This window comes from Acanthopagrus latus, chromosome 20 (assembly GCF_904848185.1).
Source record: "Acanthopagrus latus isolate v.2019 chromosome 20, fAcaLat1.1, whole genome shotgun sequence".
NCBI lineage: Eukaryota > Metazoa > Chordata > Actinopteri > Spariformes > Sparidae > Acanthopagrus > Acanthopagrus latus.
In genome coordinates, this window is record NC_051058.1 from 10,715,188 (window position 1) to 10,735,001 (window position 19,814).

The 19,814-nt window shown below is 43.0% G+C and overlaps 1 protein-coding gene across 4 annotated transcripts in view; it reads right to left on the minus strand.

Annotated features, from left to right (window-relative positions):
• Positions 1-19,814, minus strand: part of LOC119009472 (ankyrin repeat and fibronectin type-III domain-containing protein 1) — a 137,391-nt gene that overhangs the window by 23,916 nt on the left and 93,661 nt on the right. For all 4 annotated transcript variants that reach the window (XM_037080775.1, XM_037080774.1, XM_037080773.1 and 1 more), the window contains one exon: positions 13,651-13,773. In XM_037080775.1, coding sequence (XP_036936670.1) covers positions 13,651-13,773 — 123 coding nt within the window. The remainder of the gene's footprint in view (positions 1-13,650; positions 13,774-19,814) is intronic.

Sequence of the window (19,814 nt, forward strand, 5' to 3'; positions counted from 1 at the left end):
GTTCTCTGTCCTCCCCTGACATCTTATGAACTTGTTTCTCTTCTTATCATCCTCTCCCTTATTCCCCTTGCTCTTGGCCTTTCGTTCTTTGCTCTTATCTCCTCGTTGCCTCACATTTCTCTCCTATCATCCCCTGAGTTCTCTCTCCCTAACACCTCTCTTCTTACCTTGCTTCAACTCTAATCAAATAATCTTTCTGAAATAGATACAGTTATTCAACTGACAAAAAGCCTCCAAACTCACTTTGTATTGATAAAAAAAGAACGAGATAAATAGGACTACCATATTGCTGACCTAATGAGTAGGAGACTTTGCAGACGAACCGAACGATCATGATTTTTGAATCCCTGCAGAAGTGAGCGTGTTCGTCTCTAGCCATGTGTCCCTTTTAAGTCCTTGAGAAATGCTTGGTTATTATCAATCACTCGGGAAAACATCATCAGTTAAATACCGCAAATGTAAATGTTTTTCTTAAAAAAGTGATGGTTTGAACAGGGGCAGGCAGAGGTTGAGGAAAGTAAATAAAGGTTGAGTTACGTTGGGCCATCGTGCCATATGCCAAGAAGTATCACACAGGCCAAGAACAGATTTGTCAAGGTGAGAACATCTGTAGGAAAAATGTTATTTATACTCCCGCTCCGCTATGGACGTGTGAGCCCACACGACACACACACGCACACAAACCCTCCCCTAACACATGCAGTTTGTACAACAGCTGACAGCGGCCCACATAGTAGACTTTAAAGCAGCTCCAAGCCCCCGCAACAAGACCTTTTTCACAGGGCCGATACACCTAAAATACCCCCGATCCCCGTCCCTTCCCGCTCTGTCCCATCCATCTCCACTCCATCCCGTAATAGAGGCCTTATTTTAGACATCCTCGTGTTCCCGGCTGGGCCTAACCTATTCCAGGGTTCCAGATAAAGCGCGGCAGGTATTTGGAATAATTTTTCCATGGGCCTGGCCCGGAAGATAAAACAAGAGATATATTTGTAATGCGTGTGCTGGTATCCCATTTCAAAGAGAAAGCCCATTGGAATCCAGCCCCGGGCTTATTGTTATTTGCCTGAGATGGAACAGACAACTTTTTTTCTGTCGGCAGGACAGTGCCCCATCACTCTCTGACGACATTAGGGAGTGTGTAACGTGGTATGGGGTGTGTGTGTGTCTTTACTTTCAAAGACTTGCTGCATCCTACACGTGAGACTGGGATGTCATTCCCCAATGACATGCCCCCTACCCCACAGGAAGGTGAAAGACAGTCCTGTCACATAAAACAGAGAACCAATACATCATACTATACACAGTATCAAACAGATTGCATTAGAAAGGGAATGAAAAGACATTTTGACATAATTCAGCTTTTCAGCAGTGCATTTTTCCATACTATAAGCTGATGACCATTATATTGACTAGAAGCTTTGGACACCTTGTCCAATCAGTGGCCCACGAAAGCCCTAACTGCAACCAAACTATTATTGTGATGTTATGTACATTGTAAGTAGTTTTCAGCGCAACAACAGGACACAGTCAAGTTTGTAACTTTGCTGAGGAATTGAAGGTGTGCAGCCCCGTCATCTGCAGCTCCATGTGACTACTTCTTGTTGCTCCCTGCAGTACTTTACACTGACCTGTTGTCAATAAATGTCTTGTAGATGCATACAATGTCAAATACACCAGGTTTCCTGTGATTGCTTCACACAAAAACACAACATCTCTGCATTTTGTGATTTGAATGCTTTTAATGTGAAGGAGCAGCAGAAGGAAATGTTCGGTTTTCAGTGCTTCAATGTAATTTTGGACAACAAAGTTAGTATAAAATATCCTGTCTCCATTGGTACATACCGTATCTTTTTCACATCTGTGTGAGATTCACATTTGAGGGATCATTGCAAAAAAGGTGTGTTTATGTTTATGTTTTGCCAAGAATATTGGCTGATATATCAATATTGGTCTCGGCATCAGTAGTAGAATGATAATGCTTTTGTTGAGACAATGTTGATCATAAATAATATCAAATATTGGTCCTGATTTATGGAAAATCTTTATAATAACGAATTAATGCAAACTTTTAAGAAGGCATATAAAAATCTTTCACCATGCCAAAAAATATGTCAAATATTTAAACTAAATGAAAACTCACAACATAAATTGGTTACTGTTGTTTTAGGACTGACACGTCAGAAATGTCTTCTATATCATCAACATCCTCAACATCCTGCGAGCATTGCTTTTGGATACCACAGCAACAAAAATCTGAATAAATGATCAAAGCTAAAAAGACATCACATACACACAGAGTCTATGTCACACATTTTCCTAAACGTTTACCAGGTTTGGGAAACAGGAAGCAGTTGTTCTGGGAAACCAAAGTCTCGAGCAAAAAGCCAGACTCTGTGTTTGGCCCCCGATCAATCCCACATCAAATGCAGCCGGCCCACTACAGTGAGACTGCATCAGCCCGACAAACAATCAACACCCCAAAGCTGCAAACACACATACACGCAGCATCCGCTTTATTAGTTATATCAGCCTGTTTACACAAACAGTTCAGACCTCCAGACGGTGAGTCACATGTCAACAAAGACTCATATAAAATACTCAGACACAGTCTAGACAATTTGGTGTTTGACTAAAAGTCAAGATGGGAAAGACCTACGATTGAAAACAATCTGAAAGAAAATTGTTGGTTTCAGCATCGCAGAATTTCTGAGATTTTCTGGGCAAGCTAAAAGACAGCCACAAGTATGCACCCAAAAGCTCATAACAGTGGTGCACTGAGGGAAATCTCATTCACACACACACACACACACACACACACACACACACACACACACACACACACACACACACACACACACACACACTTCAAAGCAAATCTGCATACCAGCAGCGGAGTGGAAAATGTTGCTTAGTCTGATGACTCCCTTTTCATGTTGCAAAATATAATAAACATGGTCAGACCTGTAAATAAGACTCAATCCAATCAACAAGAACCACAGATACACACAGTCAAGTAAACACTGCTGATAAGACTGAATTCCAAAATTCAATTCTGATATAGCAATGAAATCCTCCAAAGCTAATAGACACCCGTCCCGTTTCTGTGATTCTGACTAATTCTTGTCTAATTTTTGCTGTCCCTCCCACACTTTTCTTTCTTTGTCACTCTAGAACATGCAAGATTTGTTTTTGTTTCAACCCCCTCTACCTCTCATGAGGTGTTACGCATTCTTGACATTTGCTAATGCAACTCAGGGACAAATTAAAAACAAAAAAAACCCATTAATTATTCAGCTCTACTGGGTTATGTAGGAGTGTTTAGGACAAGTTGGAACTTGAATGTGGGCACAATGTAATATTCTTGGCCAGATATTTCTGCTTCTATAAATAGAGATTATCATTAATGTAATCTAGAAACAATAGAACATGTCTTCACACAACACATACACACAGGTACAAGGAGTCTGAAGCTACATGATTTGCTGCATAGCACTGAATTCCATGCAGGTGACAGAGAAAGACATTACACTGATTGCTGCCCAAATTGGATACAGCAGCACTAAGACAAATATGCTGATATTGAGAAGCAACACTATAATTATGTTTAAATGACAAGCGCTTGCAATGCAACTACATGTGGACGCCTTAATAACAGTAATTTGTACAAAAGAGCTTCAAGGCAAAGAAATGGGAACGTTTTCTTTTTTAACACCTCTCTCTGCTTTTTGTGTTTTTTTCCCCCATCTTTTCTTCTCATTTCCATCTGCTGCACCTCACACCTCAACTCCATCTTCCATCCTTCGCCATCGCAGCATGTCACAAGGTCTCCTGGGTCAGCTGTGCGCTGACAGGACCCCCCCCCCCCACCCCCCCACCCTTTTCCAAACCCCCTCACACGGTTAGTTTACTGCCGCGAGAAGGCATAAATCTCTGCCGCATGGTAGCGTGTGTCTAATCGTGTTTATTACATGCGGGCACAAATGACCATTCATATTAGCTGACGTGTATTGCATTGGTTGTCTGCATAGGGTCAAGTCCCATAAAACAAACAAAGAAACTGGAGGTAGCTAGATGGCTATATGGAGAGAGAAGAGAGAAAAGAGCGGCACCAGAAGGACAGTGCTCGCTGAAAGCGGGGTGGTGGGGGTCAGAGAGAGGCAGACAGTGAGAGGAGAAAGAGTTGCACAAACTCTCTCTCTCTCTCTCTCTCTCTCACACACACACACGCACACACACACACACACACATAGAGTATGCTGGCTGCTCTAAATGTGGCTTGTAGAAGGAAATTCTGAAATCTGAGTCTTGGCACCAGACAGGCTGGAAGCAGGCAGGCTGCTGGACGCACAGAGAGAGGGAGAGAGAGAGAGAGAGGGGGGGGGGGGATTCATATATTGGTCCCCTCTGTTTGGCTCTTATCAGCTTATAGGCAACATGAGGCCAAGCCGACATTGTGACCTGCAACCCCTCATGCAGACCTCATGCACACACATGTTAGCATGGCAACACAACAAATGCACACACTTACATATTAAAACACACACATGCATACGTGCAGCCCTGCGTTGAGATTTAACATGATTTTACAGCCGAGAGGACCCTCGGAGTGACTCTTAAGGCTCTCGTGTTTTATAGATGAAATTTTATCGAGGGGGCTGTATCAGGTGTGCACACAAGCGTGTCAATGTTTCAGTGGTGCACATTTGCTAAAAACATCCTCTTTCGCCTGATCCCCGAGGTTTACAGTACACACTGCGAGATGCGGATGGATTACCCTACCAGATGTGCATTGGAAAAAGTGGCAGACTGGCCTGGAAACAAATGTACCTGATCAGCAAGATTATTAACACAGACTGCGGCATTCAAATGATGTTCTTTTTGATAACGAGCGGCCTCTTGAGTGCTGAGAAAACATTACGAGACTGTCGCACCACAGGCAGCAGACAGCACGACTGATACCAGACAGGATAAAGCCATGTTCAAAGTTATTTTGTTTACACCAGATTTGCTCCATCAAGATGACATTTTTCCATCCATTTTTGGGCAATCCGCTGTCTGCTGTAGTCTCAACTTCCTCTTTCTGATAAGATTGAGATGGTGCTCTGCATGTCACGCTTGTTGTGAGGTGATGTTTGTTTGCATGAGTCAGGCTGCTCTCTTGACGCCTGTTTGTGAAAATCCCAGAACACTGTTTGACTGTGATATGCTACGATCCGCGCTAAGATCACTGGCACCATAGTTGGTTCTTTCACATCTGCTGTTAGTCACAGTTAGACAAAAAGTAAGTGAACTGGAAAAGCCTGTGGGCATTCTGTTTTTACTTATGCTTTTAACTCATACGAGACTCACTTTGAAGTGTGCGCTGCGTTCGTAATTGAGGAGTCGGACACCAGGTACACACTATGCCGCCCTGTGCGCTCCCACATGAACGCGCTTCATCTTTGCCCTTTATCTGCTCAGCGTTTTTTTTTTCCTGTCTCTCCTTTTATCTTGTCCTCTTCTTCTCACTTTCTCTCTCTCTCCCTTGGGAGAACGGCAGAGAAAGAGTGGGCGGTCCGCTGTATGTTTAACCTTTGAAGTGGGCCTGCTGTGCCGAGCAAGGCCTGCCACCTGTTGGCTCTGTGTGTGTGCATGTGTTGTGTGTGCACGCAGAGGTAAATCTCTCTAATTTTGATGAGCAGAGACAACAGCGGAGTCACCATGGGGATGTGGTGGCGGGCAGTGGCCGACGTTCTCAGGAGGGGGGGGGGCTTCCAAGGTGGGATCACACACACACAAACATACACACAACCCCTCCTCTGTCAGAGGCTTGGTGACACCATGTCTCCCACGGCGATCGTGGGCCCAGCCTGGGTGGCTCCAGGCCTTCTGTGTGTCTCAGTGTGTGTGTGTGTGCGCGTGTGTGTGTCACACCAAAGGGGTCCCTGCCTGGGCCGCCATATGCCACCCACCCAGCCAGGGAGAAGAGAGGGGCGGGGGCGACCCCTGGCCACTGAATCCACCAGTTGGCCCATTCTCTCAGTCACACGCCGGCCGGGCGCCATGTTTAAAGTCCCACGGCTGTTTATCTGGGTTCAGGATGGAGGGAGGTGGTTGGGCCTGCGCATATATGTGTTTGTGTGTGTGTGTGTGTGTGTGTGGGGGGGGGGGGTCCCTTTGGAAAGAGGATAATGTGCATGCTCCCACAGAAATATATGGAAAGATGGATAAATGCATAGAGCAGAGAAAGGGTGGCGGTGAGTGACAATGTGATGACACAAACCCATCTGACATCAGCAACAACATCATACTCTTTCAGTTAAATCAACCAAACTCTGCCACGATTGAATCAACAAATCATGTTGCTGCTGTCAGACTTTCAGACTGTTTCTCCTCTCAGCTGATGTTTCAGAGCAAAATTGTTGCAACCCTCCGCCACCCCATTCACCTCCACTTCATCATATCCATCTCATCTCATGCAGATCTTCAGTCATTCATCTACACCACCAGGATCTGATTCTCTCCTGATTGACCAAAATTTCACCTATGGTCCAATGCGCTTTGATCTGACATAATTGATGACAAAAATGTATCTGATGATGGGGAAAAACTCCCGTAAATGACCGTGTCAATGGCGATAAGATTACATTATGAAATCACAGACTCAGTGGTACTGTCGCCTTCGATTCCTGGCTGGATGGAGTGCCTTTCTGTCAAGATTTTGATTCACCCCATGCATATGTGGGTTTCCTATGCTCTGTGGTCCTCCTCCAGTTTCCCCAACCATCATAATATGAACATTAGGTTAATTGTTCTGTTAGTGCTCTTTACCAAAACATTGGCATAGATGGAGTTTCCTGGGCACTGTACCATGGCTGCCTACTGCTTCTCAGGAAATGGGTTAAAATCAGAGAACAAAGTTTCACTATTACCCCTTTTTAACCGAAGTAGTTCAGGTGCTGGTTTGGAGCGAGTGCCTGCTCTGGAACCAGTGCTTTGTGTTTTGATAGCCACAGAATCCCGACAGTGCCAAGTAAATTGGATAACAGAGACTGGGCCATAATAAGATTGGGTAAGGTAAATGGGGGAAAACATCATCAGCGGTTTGAGTTGGTGGGAAAAGAAAATCATCCATATGAGATAAAGTGCAAAGAATTCCTCCAGATTGAGGAAAGTCTTAGCTTGCTCTCTCAGCGCTTCTGCTCCATTGTACTGGATGTGGGTGTAGAGATCTATGCTACCTGAGCTTCCTATCTCAATCTGTAAACCATTTTCCAAGACTAGTTTCAAACCACAAGCCTCCTGGGTCCCCAGCTGATTTTCTTTCTGCCTCTGACCCTGAATGCAACCCTGATGCACACTCACAGAAAGTAGTCAGAGGGGTGCAGTTCCCCCGGCCTCGGTCGTCTTTTATCAGCTTATAAGCAACACATGGAGCCGCGCTAACCCTCTGACCCCACAGGCTGTCTGTCTCTGCACACACAAACAGGAACAAACACACAGACACACTACATTAACTAGCTTTTTTCTCCCAATTTCGCAACTTCTAGCTCTCCCCTCTCTTTCCAACTCCACGGTCCAGTTTTCAGGGCTCGTTATGGCTCACTCTCGCTGTCTCTCTCCATCATCCTTTCAATCTGACTCTTTACTTTAGTCTCTATCGTTGTCACTCTCCCCTCTTCAGTCTTCTCTGATAGCCGTCTTTAATTCCCCTCTTCCCTTCACCCTTTACTTCTCTCTTTCAGTCTGCCTCCCTCCTTCCCTCCCTTCCCATGTTTCTCTGTGTCTGTGTGCTGAGTTGAGGTTTGGAGTGGAAACCAGAGTATCAAGTCGGAGACACACAGGACAAGAGGGAGCCAGCCTCATAAATCTCCCTTAGTGCAGCCCACATCATCCAGAGTCAAGAACACAGCGTGTCTGAATGTGTGTAAATACTTGAGTGCGTGTACTAGTGTGTGTGTGTGTGTGTGTATGTGTATGGATGTCTGATATTACCATGTTCATTTTTGCGTGCACGTAGATGATTATGTACGTGTGCATGTACTTAATCTTTGTGTGAGTGCATGTACTTGTGAATGGGTGCATGGGCTACTGTGCCTCTGTGCTTATGTATTTGTGAGAGCATGTGTACATACATACGTGTGTGCGCGTGTGTGTCTGTGTAAGAAAGAATAGCCTGGGGACTGTCCAAAAGCAGAGAGGTAAGCAGAAACTCTGCTCCCTCACGTGGACTGGAATCTGGAGTCTCTCATCTTGCCAACAACCCGTTCTCAACAAATGAATACTGCAGGCCAAGATGCAGTTGAAGTACAAACTTAACAGGACACTTGAAACAGTGTGAATGGTGAACAGTTTTGTTCTGATGAAAATGTTTCCCATACCCTCAATTGTTTGTTGATAAAAAATAAACTTGTTTCAAGTGTCATCAAACAGCACAACTTAGCACCAATCAGTTTAAGCTTCCAGAAGTCAACAAAGGGCCACATGATGGAATCAAACCTGGGCCACTGCTGCGAGGACACAGGCTCTGTACATGGAGTGCATGCGACTGGGTCACCCCTAATGGCAGCTTCATTTAGCCATCAGAACAATTCATAAATCATCTCGGTACTGTAACTAGCCTAAAGCTATCTATACAGACTTGAGGCAGAGCAGTCAGAGGACAGCAGAGGGACACCAAGAAAATATTTCCTCTATAAGATGTGATTCAGTTTCTCCCAAATCAGGAAACAAAGATAAAAAGCTGTGTTGTTGTACTGTCATCTGTGAAGGTTAGAGTCCTTATATATGGGGCTGCACACGCCCACAAGTCCACGATGAGTCATCAGCTTTGTTGTCATTTCCCAGGAAAGTACTAATATTAAAAAAAAACATTAAAATACCAAATACATGACTTTTTTGCCATCGTTGGGCCTGGTATTGTTGTGTATGTGAGTTATCAAGCCAGATTAAAAACATTGTTGTGATAAAAACACAGATTTTGACTTCATGGGAACTTGAAGAATATTCTCTGCAAAAAAAAGAGGACAAAAACAAGGGTTTATATTTTCACCTGCACAATAACTCCAAACCACAGACTATCATTGTCTATTCATGTAGACAATGTTCTGAGCCCAGTGCGATTAATACTTATTACATTGTGATTTCTAATAACCTTGTATTTATGACTACCCTATTTCTGATGTATTTTCAGCTGAAACTCTGATTAAAGAACAATAATTGAGTTTCCAGCCTAATATAGCATCTACTTTATTACCTTGATCTGTTTCTGACACAGTGTTCTGCACTTTTACATGTGTCGAAGCTTTTCAGTGGTTAATATATTCTAAGAATAATATCATTTTAAAGCAGCCGCAAAGAAGACGTAAAATGTCAGACATTCCAGCACAAGTGCAAATCAGTCTCGCTCTGCAGTGATCTTTAACATTATGTTCTGATCGGTATTTCTAAAGAGAGAAATTATAGGGATCTATAACCTCCTCATTTGTACGTCTCTTTTGAACTGACAGCTCTCAGCCACAGAAGAAAGGAGAAAAAAATCTAAAGAGAGGATGAAAAGAAAGACTGGGGCAATATTAAATAAAATTAGAACCAAATGAGGCGAGTGGCACACTGTCCAAAACCACTTTACACCCGGGCCCCTTGAGCATGGCCCGTCTTTTTCCACCAAGACTTTGGTGATTTTTTCTATGTTCCTTTTTGTTTTTTTAACTCCCTTTGTGCACATTTCATAAGGATTAGCACTCGGTAGCCCCTTCTCCCCCTCGCACACCCAACTTAACACAATGCTAACTATTACAATGTGTGTTTGCTCATGTATGTGTGTGAGCATGAATAATAAGGAGAAAATCAGACATGCAGACATGAGTTTATTCCACTGTGTGTGTGTGTGTGTGTCTGTCTGGGCGTGTGTTAATATATCGACTACGGGAAGGGGCGGCTGGATTCCTCTACCGACATCGAAGTTGAGATGTCATCCAAAGAGTGCTGTCAGCTCCGTTTTATCCTTGAAGACAGGGTGGCACCAGGCAGAGCGCGGGGGCTCTTGCGGGGCTGAGGATGGAGAGGATTTAAACCCTCCAGTGAGAGCTGCATAACCACACACATCACAATCAAACGCTCACTGCTGCACTCTTTCAAATTTCAACTTTTATTAATGAAGTTTGAATGCTGGATGGTACATAACACGTTGATGTTTAAGTGCTTATGTATAGAGTTTCCTCTCCAGGCGTACTGCGGGGGAACTGCTATGGGAAATAAAAACTGCTTGGCTGACATACGTGGCTGCCTCTCCATTGTACTCCAGGGTTTTGGCAAAGGCCTGGAGCTCTGTCACCATGAGAGGATATGGAAATAAAGACTTATTTACTGGCCCTATGCTGGAACAGTACTGATGTCCCTTTACAGCCCCAATATTGTGTCCACGTCATGCGCAGGAAACAAGGCAGCAAATATATACACCAGTGGGATCTATGTGAGGCTGAGTGTATAAGTTTAGATATTGAAGTTCTCAGAATGGAATGACTTCTCTCAGTGACATGCAGCGGCAGACTGAGGCAAATTCTCAAGTGGCTTTTGAGAACCAGCAGTCATAATGAATTCTGATTCAATAGAAATCTCACAAGGCCACAATTTTTACCCAGTGATGTCACAGATGCAGTGCACTGTAATTATTAATTCAAATGGTTTCCAGGGAAAAAAAAAAAAAAGTCAATACTTTTTTCAGCAATCTTAACAGGCAGCAGATACCCTCTTATTTTCCCTTTAACACTCCCTGGCCCCCCTTCTCTCCACCCCTACCCTAGAGCCCATTTACTATGATTACCAATAACAATAACACTGCCATTATCTTTTATTATCGCATTTTCCCAAGGCCCTGCCAGCTCTTACAGACTTTGATAAAGCTACAAAACAACTCCTGTTTCAAGCCTGTATATGGGCTGCCTTGGCTCAGAATTCCCTTAATAGTCGCAGTTTGTTTGGGTATCTGACTAGAATCGACATAAACGGCAATGGTCCACTAAATAGATAGTAAAGTGTTAAGCCACCTGAGACTGGTTTACTGCAGAGGGCTGCTGGAAGGTTTCCAGACTGGTATTTAATACAATCCTTGTGTCGCTCTACTCTTAAAAGGTTTGATTTAAAGAGAGAAAGGAGGGGGCAGCACATAGATAAACATAATTAAACCTTAATCTAAAGTTGGTGGATGAAAGTACATTTCCGCAGTTCACTTTCATTGCAGGCAAATGCATTCTAGTACTTTCTTTAAGCATTTTATAGCCTCAGAATTCACACTGTGAGATTATAGCCCAGAGTTTCCACTTGCTGACAGTTTTTAGAGATCGCTAACAAAAACCCCAGATCAGAAGCAAATCTGAGATTGCTCAGCACTCACAAATCAGAGCTCCACTGCACTGACAGAACTGTTAAAAGACATGATCCAAAAGCTAACTAACGACTCACAGATGCCCAAAATATATCAAGCAGGCTAAATATCTGGTCTTGCCGATGAGCTACAGCCAATAAGCTGGTCAAGATGGAAGAGGCCTGAGCACTGCAGCAGCAGCCACAAACCAATACTTGTATTTTCACTGCAAATCAAGGCACAAACAACTTTTTTCTTGTGGACATCCACAGTGTCCCCCACACATATATTTTACTTAGGTGGTCCGCTCAGGTATATTAACAACCGCCCAATCGGCATTTTATAGGCTTCTCTAGTTTCATTTTTTTTTTCAACCTGTCTGTGAGAACAGCGCCATCCGTGATCGATTAACTAAGTGAAAATCAGCCCTCGCCCTTCCCCTCCCCCGTCTACTGTCAATCACACATGCTTCGTAGACAAAGAGAAACACACTGATTGTAATTCAACCTCTCCTATTAGATGAAGGCCTACTTATGCCGTTGTTTTGTACAAGCTTGGAAGTGCACCTGGTTGTTGCGATGACGATCAATGCACATTGGATTTCATCAGCTACATAATGAAACACGCTGCTACCAAATGCGGTTCACCTGCTGTTGAAACTATTAAACCTTGAACTGTGCAGCTGTCTGAAAAAAGTCGTGCAGTCTAACCAACTAAGTAAAAAGTGTATAGCTTTCGGCAATTACAGTTCATGGCTACTTAGCTCTCCAAGTTTTTACCTGTGCACTGAGCTGGTCCTGAGGGAACAACGCAATACGACAGACTGCTTCAACAGACTACAGGAAGTGCTATAAATGTCGAACAATTCCAAAAATGTAACTAGATAGATGCTACTAGCACACATGCTTTCCTTCTGACCGCGTTGATGACTATGCATTCCAGGAGCTGTGTCAGTCTTGTCAGGAGCTGTACCGACCTTGTTTCACCTCCCAGTAGCATGACTCAGCCCTCAACCTCCATTCTCTCCTCCTGGGGTCCCTTGTTTATTATGTCACAAAAGGGTAGTCACACTCCTGTAATGGTGGCTCGCCCCAGAGAAAGTCAGAATCCAGCTGTAGCCAAGCCCCCCTCATCCCTCTCGTAAATGAGCATGTCCAATCTACCCACTGTGTTTCATTAAAACCAGACTACATCAATCAGGGCCTGAACTTTAAAGGCCAGGTCCCCTCTCCAGCAACATGGGAGAAAAACACGGAGCAGTTAAAGTAAAGGACCTCACACTGAACATGCACTCCAACGCTCATACACTTAACACCACATTTCTGCTGGCGGACCACACATCGCAACATCAGTCCGAGACCACACAGTAGGTCTCGTAAGGCCGACAAAAGACCTCATAAGACCTCACACCGGGCCCTAGCACGATTCGATAGGACCTCGGAGAATCCCACACCTGTAACTCCGCAAACCGCTTGGTGACTCTACTGAATAGCTACTGTAGTCCCCACACAGCAATTAGAAACCTGGAAACTGTTTAGACCCGTGACCGTTTGGACATTTTTTACTTGACAAAATTAAGTGCAAAGGAAGTGTTAGATCCGCTTTAACCCGGGGGCTATTTTCCCAATGGTGAGAGAAGCAGAGAGGAAGAGCCAAGAACACATAGCAGGAAGCTCAGGGGGGATGCCAGATGGACGGACGACAGGATGGATGGGTAGATAAACGAGTGGAGGCCAGGCAACAAGAGGGGGAGACTGGGAAGGAGTCCCATGGGTGGGGACGGGAAGGCAGCCTCGTGATGGAAAGCTTTCAAACTCCTTTCATCGGCTGCCTGAGGACTGGAGCTTTACAAGAGCAAGATGAGCCGGCGCCACTGGAGCTGCTTGGCGCTCCTCAACGAAACCCAGACGCAGAGACAGAGCAGGACCCTATCACCACTCCGCCCACTCTCTGCACCCGCCCCAAACACCAGCCCCAGTCCTCATAGACCTCAGCCTTGACTTTGTACACAGACACTTCATAGCTAAGCTCAGCTGCAGTCGTCACTGTGTTGTTAGCCATTACGTTCCGGATTGCAACTGTGATCATTCTCCTTGTCAAAATTCTGATACTGATAACAGTTCAGTAGTATTATTTCAGAACCTACAAGCCATATAGAGGGGTCTCAGCTCTGAGTATTTTCACTGCTTGCTGTCATTATCTTGAGAAAGTAACAAAGGTCAAGTACACTCACACTACCTTGAATTTATAGGGATCATGACAGATTGAGATTAAGTAGGTTTAGAGATGGTCTTTGGTCTTACCAGTCCACACTAAGAGATCGTCTCCTGTAGGATGGAGGTCTGTCTGCAGAGGACTTCTCTGCTTTCGGCACACGTTCTTTGAGGGATAGACGATGGGTAAATTTTGAGATCCCGGACTCTGACCTTGGGGAAAGAGCAAGAATAAATGGATCAGAATGAGACTCTACTTGGATTACACATGTAACTTAGGCAATCTTCAAGAAACTTTCTGTCTCGCACAATATCCCCTTGTCACCCATTTTACATTCTTAGGAAGGAATTCAAAAGTAGTTAACATCCACTCTTAATGTATAAATAAATACATGAATAAATGGTAATAAGAGATCACTGGGACTGGTATTTGTACCGTAGGTTTATCACCTAGAGTGCATTAGAAATTGTCTGCACCAAAAAGTTTAAATATCCAGCCAGGGTTAAATATTGCCAGAGAACACAAATGTTTTTCTCTTATGCCTAAAACCAAACTCAGTTTTGCAGAAATCACAATACTCTGTGGAAATGTAGCCCATGAAGTTGATAAACAGCGTAACAATGCTGCAGTTCCCAGAGGAAACATTAGGTTTCAGGGAAAGCCGCATACTTCCTGCCTAATTTTCTCCAAATCTTTTTCACATAAAAAAAAAACGTGAAGTCACACACATTTTAATCTCCTCTACTGGGCTGCCAATGTCCCAGTTCAACTTTTCGCTCAAAATTAAAAACAGGAAATGTAATATTTCTTCCTTTCCAGCCCGGGATACATTTGAGGAGACTCAGCACTGCAATATTGCTGTGGTAACAGTGGGGACTAATCAAAATGCAATAATATTCTCTATCAACGAGCCAAGCTCACAGAGGCACATTGCTGGAGCACAGAAGAGTATGTCATGTTAGGATTCTCAAGTTAGGATTCTTTCATTTTTTTTCTTTTTATAAATGTAGCCAAAGGGAATAAACATCTGTGGATAACATTAAGATAAGTTAAACTTACCACAAGGATTTTTTAACTGATTCAATCTAATACTGAGGCATCTGCATGATCTAGCAAACAAGACCATCAGCCGGAAGAGTAGCTATTCTATGTAGTTATTCATGATGACTGCCTCCCGGTCAGATTTCCAAAGTTAAAACTATCCTCTATGACAGATTGCTAAGGTTGATGGAGGAGTCTCACATCCTGAGGAGAGAAGCTGCTCTGTAGTCTGGTGATACGGCAGCAGATATTCCTGTAGTGTCAAACAGCAATTGATTTATAACAAAACATTATATGTTGCCTTACCAGGCTGTATCCTGCTGGCTTAGTATCATGCAGGCATAACATTATGAGGGAATATTGATAACATTACATTTCTCACCAAAATGACTCTAACTATGGAAGCCCAAAATGGCCCTGGGTCATATAATTTCCTCCAATTTCTCATGATAACAAGTTGCTTGATTCCTCAAGATCACAAGTTATTTATGTCATTATCACAGGTGTTTGCCTGAGATAAGGACACATTACATATTATAAGGGCAAAAACGCAAGATCTCCAGAAAATGATCTCGTCATCTCAGGAAAATTGAAGAAATAATACCCGTAATAGCCCATAGAGAAAACCAAATCTGTTAGCTGTAGGCTTACATGAAGGCCCTCAAATGTTTACTTTGTTTCGCCATTGTCGTACCACAGTTAATAATCTTACATAGCCAAAAAATAGATCCATAACTTCATCATTATGCATCCTGCAAAAAGCTGTGTTTAAAAAAAGAAGACTTGGATGTGTCTTTTTTCACACGTTCACAAAAGAAACACATGTGCTGGCCAGATCAAGATCTGTACGACAGTAAGCGGAGGAAACACTACCACTTTTGTCCACACGGGCAGCCAGAATAAACACATTGTATTTTCAGTTGCTTTAAAGCACTGAAGAATGTAATAAAAGGAATTTTCTACAGGCCTTGCCTTGAACATTGTTATTCTAATTAAATGACAGGCGATTGCATAAAATGATGCCCAAGCATTGTCATCTTCATTCACCTAATCTCACACACATGCTGTTTCCATTTCATAATGAAATGATAAAACATTCTTAATACTGACTCATACGTACTCGCACACATACATGGCTCTCCTCTCAACATGAGCCAAAAAGCATTTTAGTCTCCATGGTGAACCCAGTTGGAGACAAACTGCAGGGATGGTTGGATTGAGGGGAGCACAGACTACTGGGGTGCACCCTGTCACTCAAAAACAAAACCCACTGTCCTTTTCTGTGAGATGTTGCAGAAATAACAGCTCACATAAGGCTTTGATAAAAACAGGATTGATGAAATCACACACAATAGGTCATGCCGTTACTTTGATTACTGAACAGTGACATGGGTGAATGACAGTGTGGTAATGCCTCCAGTTGCACTTAATTCAATTGCCAAATTGGCATAATGTCACATGCTCATATTTTGGCATCCTGATGCAGAGGTCTGACAGGACTACGAATGAGTTATTCAGATGTTCCTGTCCAAGAGACTGCTTTACTTCAAAGGATAAAAGGTCTGAGTGCCCTGTCAAAAGTCGTGCTTATATGAGCATACTGATACATACTGATCAGATCTAAGAGAATGATTACAGAAAAAGACCCACTGGATCAAGACCTTTGATAAATCATGGTCTTGAAAACATTCCCATAGGTGTAAATAAAAGACTGCTTTGACTTTGGAACTGGAAGTCAAACCATTTTAAAGGAACAGATCAATGCCAACCAGGCTTTGTTTTTTAAGCTGATATGAAAATAAATAAGATAGCCTCATTGGCAAAGTTTTATTACATCCATCTGTAAAAACAGGCACAATCCACATCTTTGACAGGCATCATCAATCAACATTGTCTGATCACCAACTTAGAAACAGGAAGACAAATGAAGAGTGCCTTTTGACATTCAATAAATCCCTTACAGATTGATAGTTGGCAATAAATCAAAGCATCTGGATCACGCACTAGAAATAAACCTACAATATAATCATACAAAATACTTCTAAGAAAAGCTTCTCTATTGGAAATTGGGAAGCATTTCCTCTTCATAGTAATAAAAACCCTGAAAATATTATCTCATGCTCTAAAACAGATTCTTCTTCTTCTTGAGAGCAGCTGTTTCACTATAAAGACGTTGCCATAAGCTGAGATGAAAATACACAAGTTCTCATTCAAAATGACCTCATGCTATGGCTTATCTAGTAGCACAACCCCCAAGCCTTACTGCCTTCGTTCCCACTCCTACACCCTCAACTACTGTTTCCTGAGCCTCCGCCAGCTTCTCCAAAGAGTTGGTTGACCTCGAAGACAAAGAGGCATATTTTCCTGTATGAATCACACAGATGGGGTGTGGGATTTTAGTCAGATGGCAGAGCAACCCCTAATTGATGGTATTAAGTTAGGCTGGGCTTCTTCTTCTTCAAGGGATTTTAATTAAATTAGTAGCAATGCCGTGCGCCTGTCAGCTACTGCCAACCATTGATGCTAATATCCCTTTACGTAAACTGTAGATGTAGATAGATTTGCTGGTCTCAGAAATTCTGATTCATAAACGGACCTCAGAAGTGACGGTTTGGATCGTCATTGGTTGATAATAATTGCCTCAGTTAATATAGATCTAATATGTTTGGCCTGTAACCAAAAGTTACATTAAGAGTTCCCTGTAAAACTTCAAACAAACTTCTGGATCAAACGGATGACACGATACAACCATAGGATAATAGCTTCAATGCCATGAAAACACACAGGATCATGACTTCAAAGACGTGGGGGCCAGTGGACATAGAAGAGGACTCAGGGAATCCCTTTGAGGGGTTTAGAGGCAAAATGGACATGCGAAGCAGGTGGGTTTCTGTTGAGGGGATCTGCTGGCAACTGCCTCTTGGCTCCCTGAGAGCCTCGACCCTGGCTCCGCCCCATGCAGCTGTCCCTGATAACATCATCACAGCAGGCGCACTACGATGATGCAATCCCCTTGAAGGCCCGTGCAGGATATCCCGGTCGATTATCCCCTCATGGGAATTATTTTCTCTTTCATTTTGAAGGTGTTGATTGCTGTTGAAGTCAGTCATTTGATTGATAGTTTTTCCTTATGGAACCAAAGCTAGTAGAGGATGCATCAAGTCAAATCACTAAAGATGATCTGACCTTGCAGTCATGTGATCCTATGCACAGCCGGCCAGTCTTTTGGCACCTGCCAGACTGTCCTGTCCTCTTAGAAGAAAAATCCTTTAAACCTACTGAGGCAATGTAAGCACATCTGTATGTGCCCGTCCCTTGTCATTTGCCATCTCACACATCAGCCGCTTTGCCCTGTTCTCACTAAAAACAAAGGATATTATATCAAATCATTTTACTGCACATGTAGAACGGATGTAGATCACCCACTGAGCAAAGCTGCACAGCATGTGCAACAAACTGACAACAGCTCTGCAGAGGAGGATATCTTGAAAAATGTTCTATTTTACTGGGGATACTTCAGATATTACCTTTTTTTGTCAGTAGCTACAAGAGCTTTATAGTGCGGCTCTAGAAAGTCTGGATGACTTGGTGATAATCACTAATCCAGGTTAATGTGTGGAATCTGGATTGGCATAACATTTTGAATGCACAGTCTCAGTTCCAGGAAGCTGTACATTGTTTCAACAACTACTGGGTGGATACCATGAATTCTGGCAGAACACATTTAGGGTGCCCAAACTTTTTCCTTTCAAGGGCCAAAATTTGAACCTAATAGAGGGCCACAGGCCAAAAGCAAATACCCATTGTATTGTATTGTATTGTATTGTAAACATGCAAAATTGTCCAATGATTCCAATTTTCCCATTTTGTGCGATTTGGCACCCCCCAAAGTTTCTGAGTATAACACCACTGTCATAATGACAAACCCCAGGTCTGACATAATTTGTCAGAAGTGATATAGGTGCTTACTATGAATAAAACCCAAGTACATGAGTACATGAAATAAACATGAATGTAACTGTGATCCCACCCTCTCAGTGAAGTTACGTGCAAAAACAAGTGATAGGGGGTGCAGAGACAGGGACACCAATGTTCCAGCAAAATGATTTTGGAGCTGTTTTTTTAAGGTAAATGTTACATAATGTTGCTTTAAGAACATTTTGACAGCAACAGAATAAAAGCCCAGTATAAACAGTCATTTATTTTGCATATCTAAAAATGGAGATGTAGTGATTTATGTATTTTATTTCGGCTGGAAGCATATGGTTGGCCAAATCAAATCTTATTGCTGACCAACTTTGGCCTGAAGGCTCCCCTTTGGGCAGCCTTGCACTTAAACATTAAAATTAGCTTTTGACCAAATAATTACCATACACGCCAACACTATAAACTAAGATGGGATACATGGTAACCATTTCCCTAGTTATTATTGCCACTGTGAGCACATTAGCAGGCCGACATTAGCATTTAGCCTAAATACCCAAATACAACCTCAGAGAGCTGAATTGGGCTATTTCTTATTATGATGATAACCACTTGGAAGAAAACAAAACAGGAAAGTATATTTTTACATTCATTAATCATTCATAAAATACCAATTTCAGCCCTTTGTGAAATTCATATTTAATTTAATTTCAAATAAAATCTCTTGTCCCCCTTGCCCCAGAAACTACAAGATATGATGACTGCTCCTAATATATCCCTCCAATGTGAAAGCCCACCACTGACTCGCTGCAATGTGACTTAGATTATGATCTTGCCAGCATTAGTAACTTTCCCCAATCCTGCAGCACAAGAGTGCTTTTGTCAGCTCTGAATGGCTTGTGCGACGATACGGAGAAAATGTTGACCCGCGCTCACATACACACCTCAGGCCCTCACACACGTTCACACTGTCACCACGAAGGATCGCTTTCTTGCAAACAACTCACCTAATGTCACTTTCCCTCTCTGTTCTGTTGCCATGGCAGCAATTAACTGTTCAGAGGTATTCATGTGCAGAACAAATTCTGCGAAAGAACTGATTGTTCTTGCTCACAGTACACAAAGCTATCGACTGTGCACTTTGACCCCTGCTCATAGCCTCAGTAACCCACTGCTATTTGAGAGTGGAGTTAAGACTGCGTGGAATTCTGGAAAAAAACCACCACAGCTGAAAGACATTTAACAGTGAACTGCAGGGAGAAGCTTATTTACACTGCAGACAAATGTA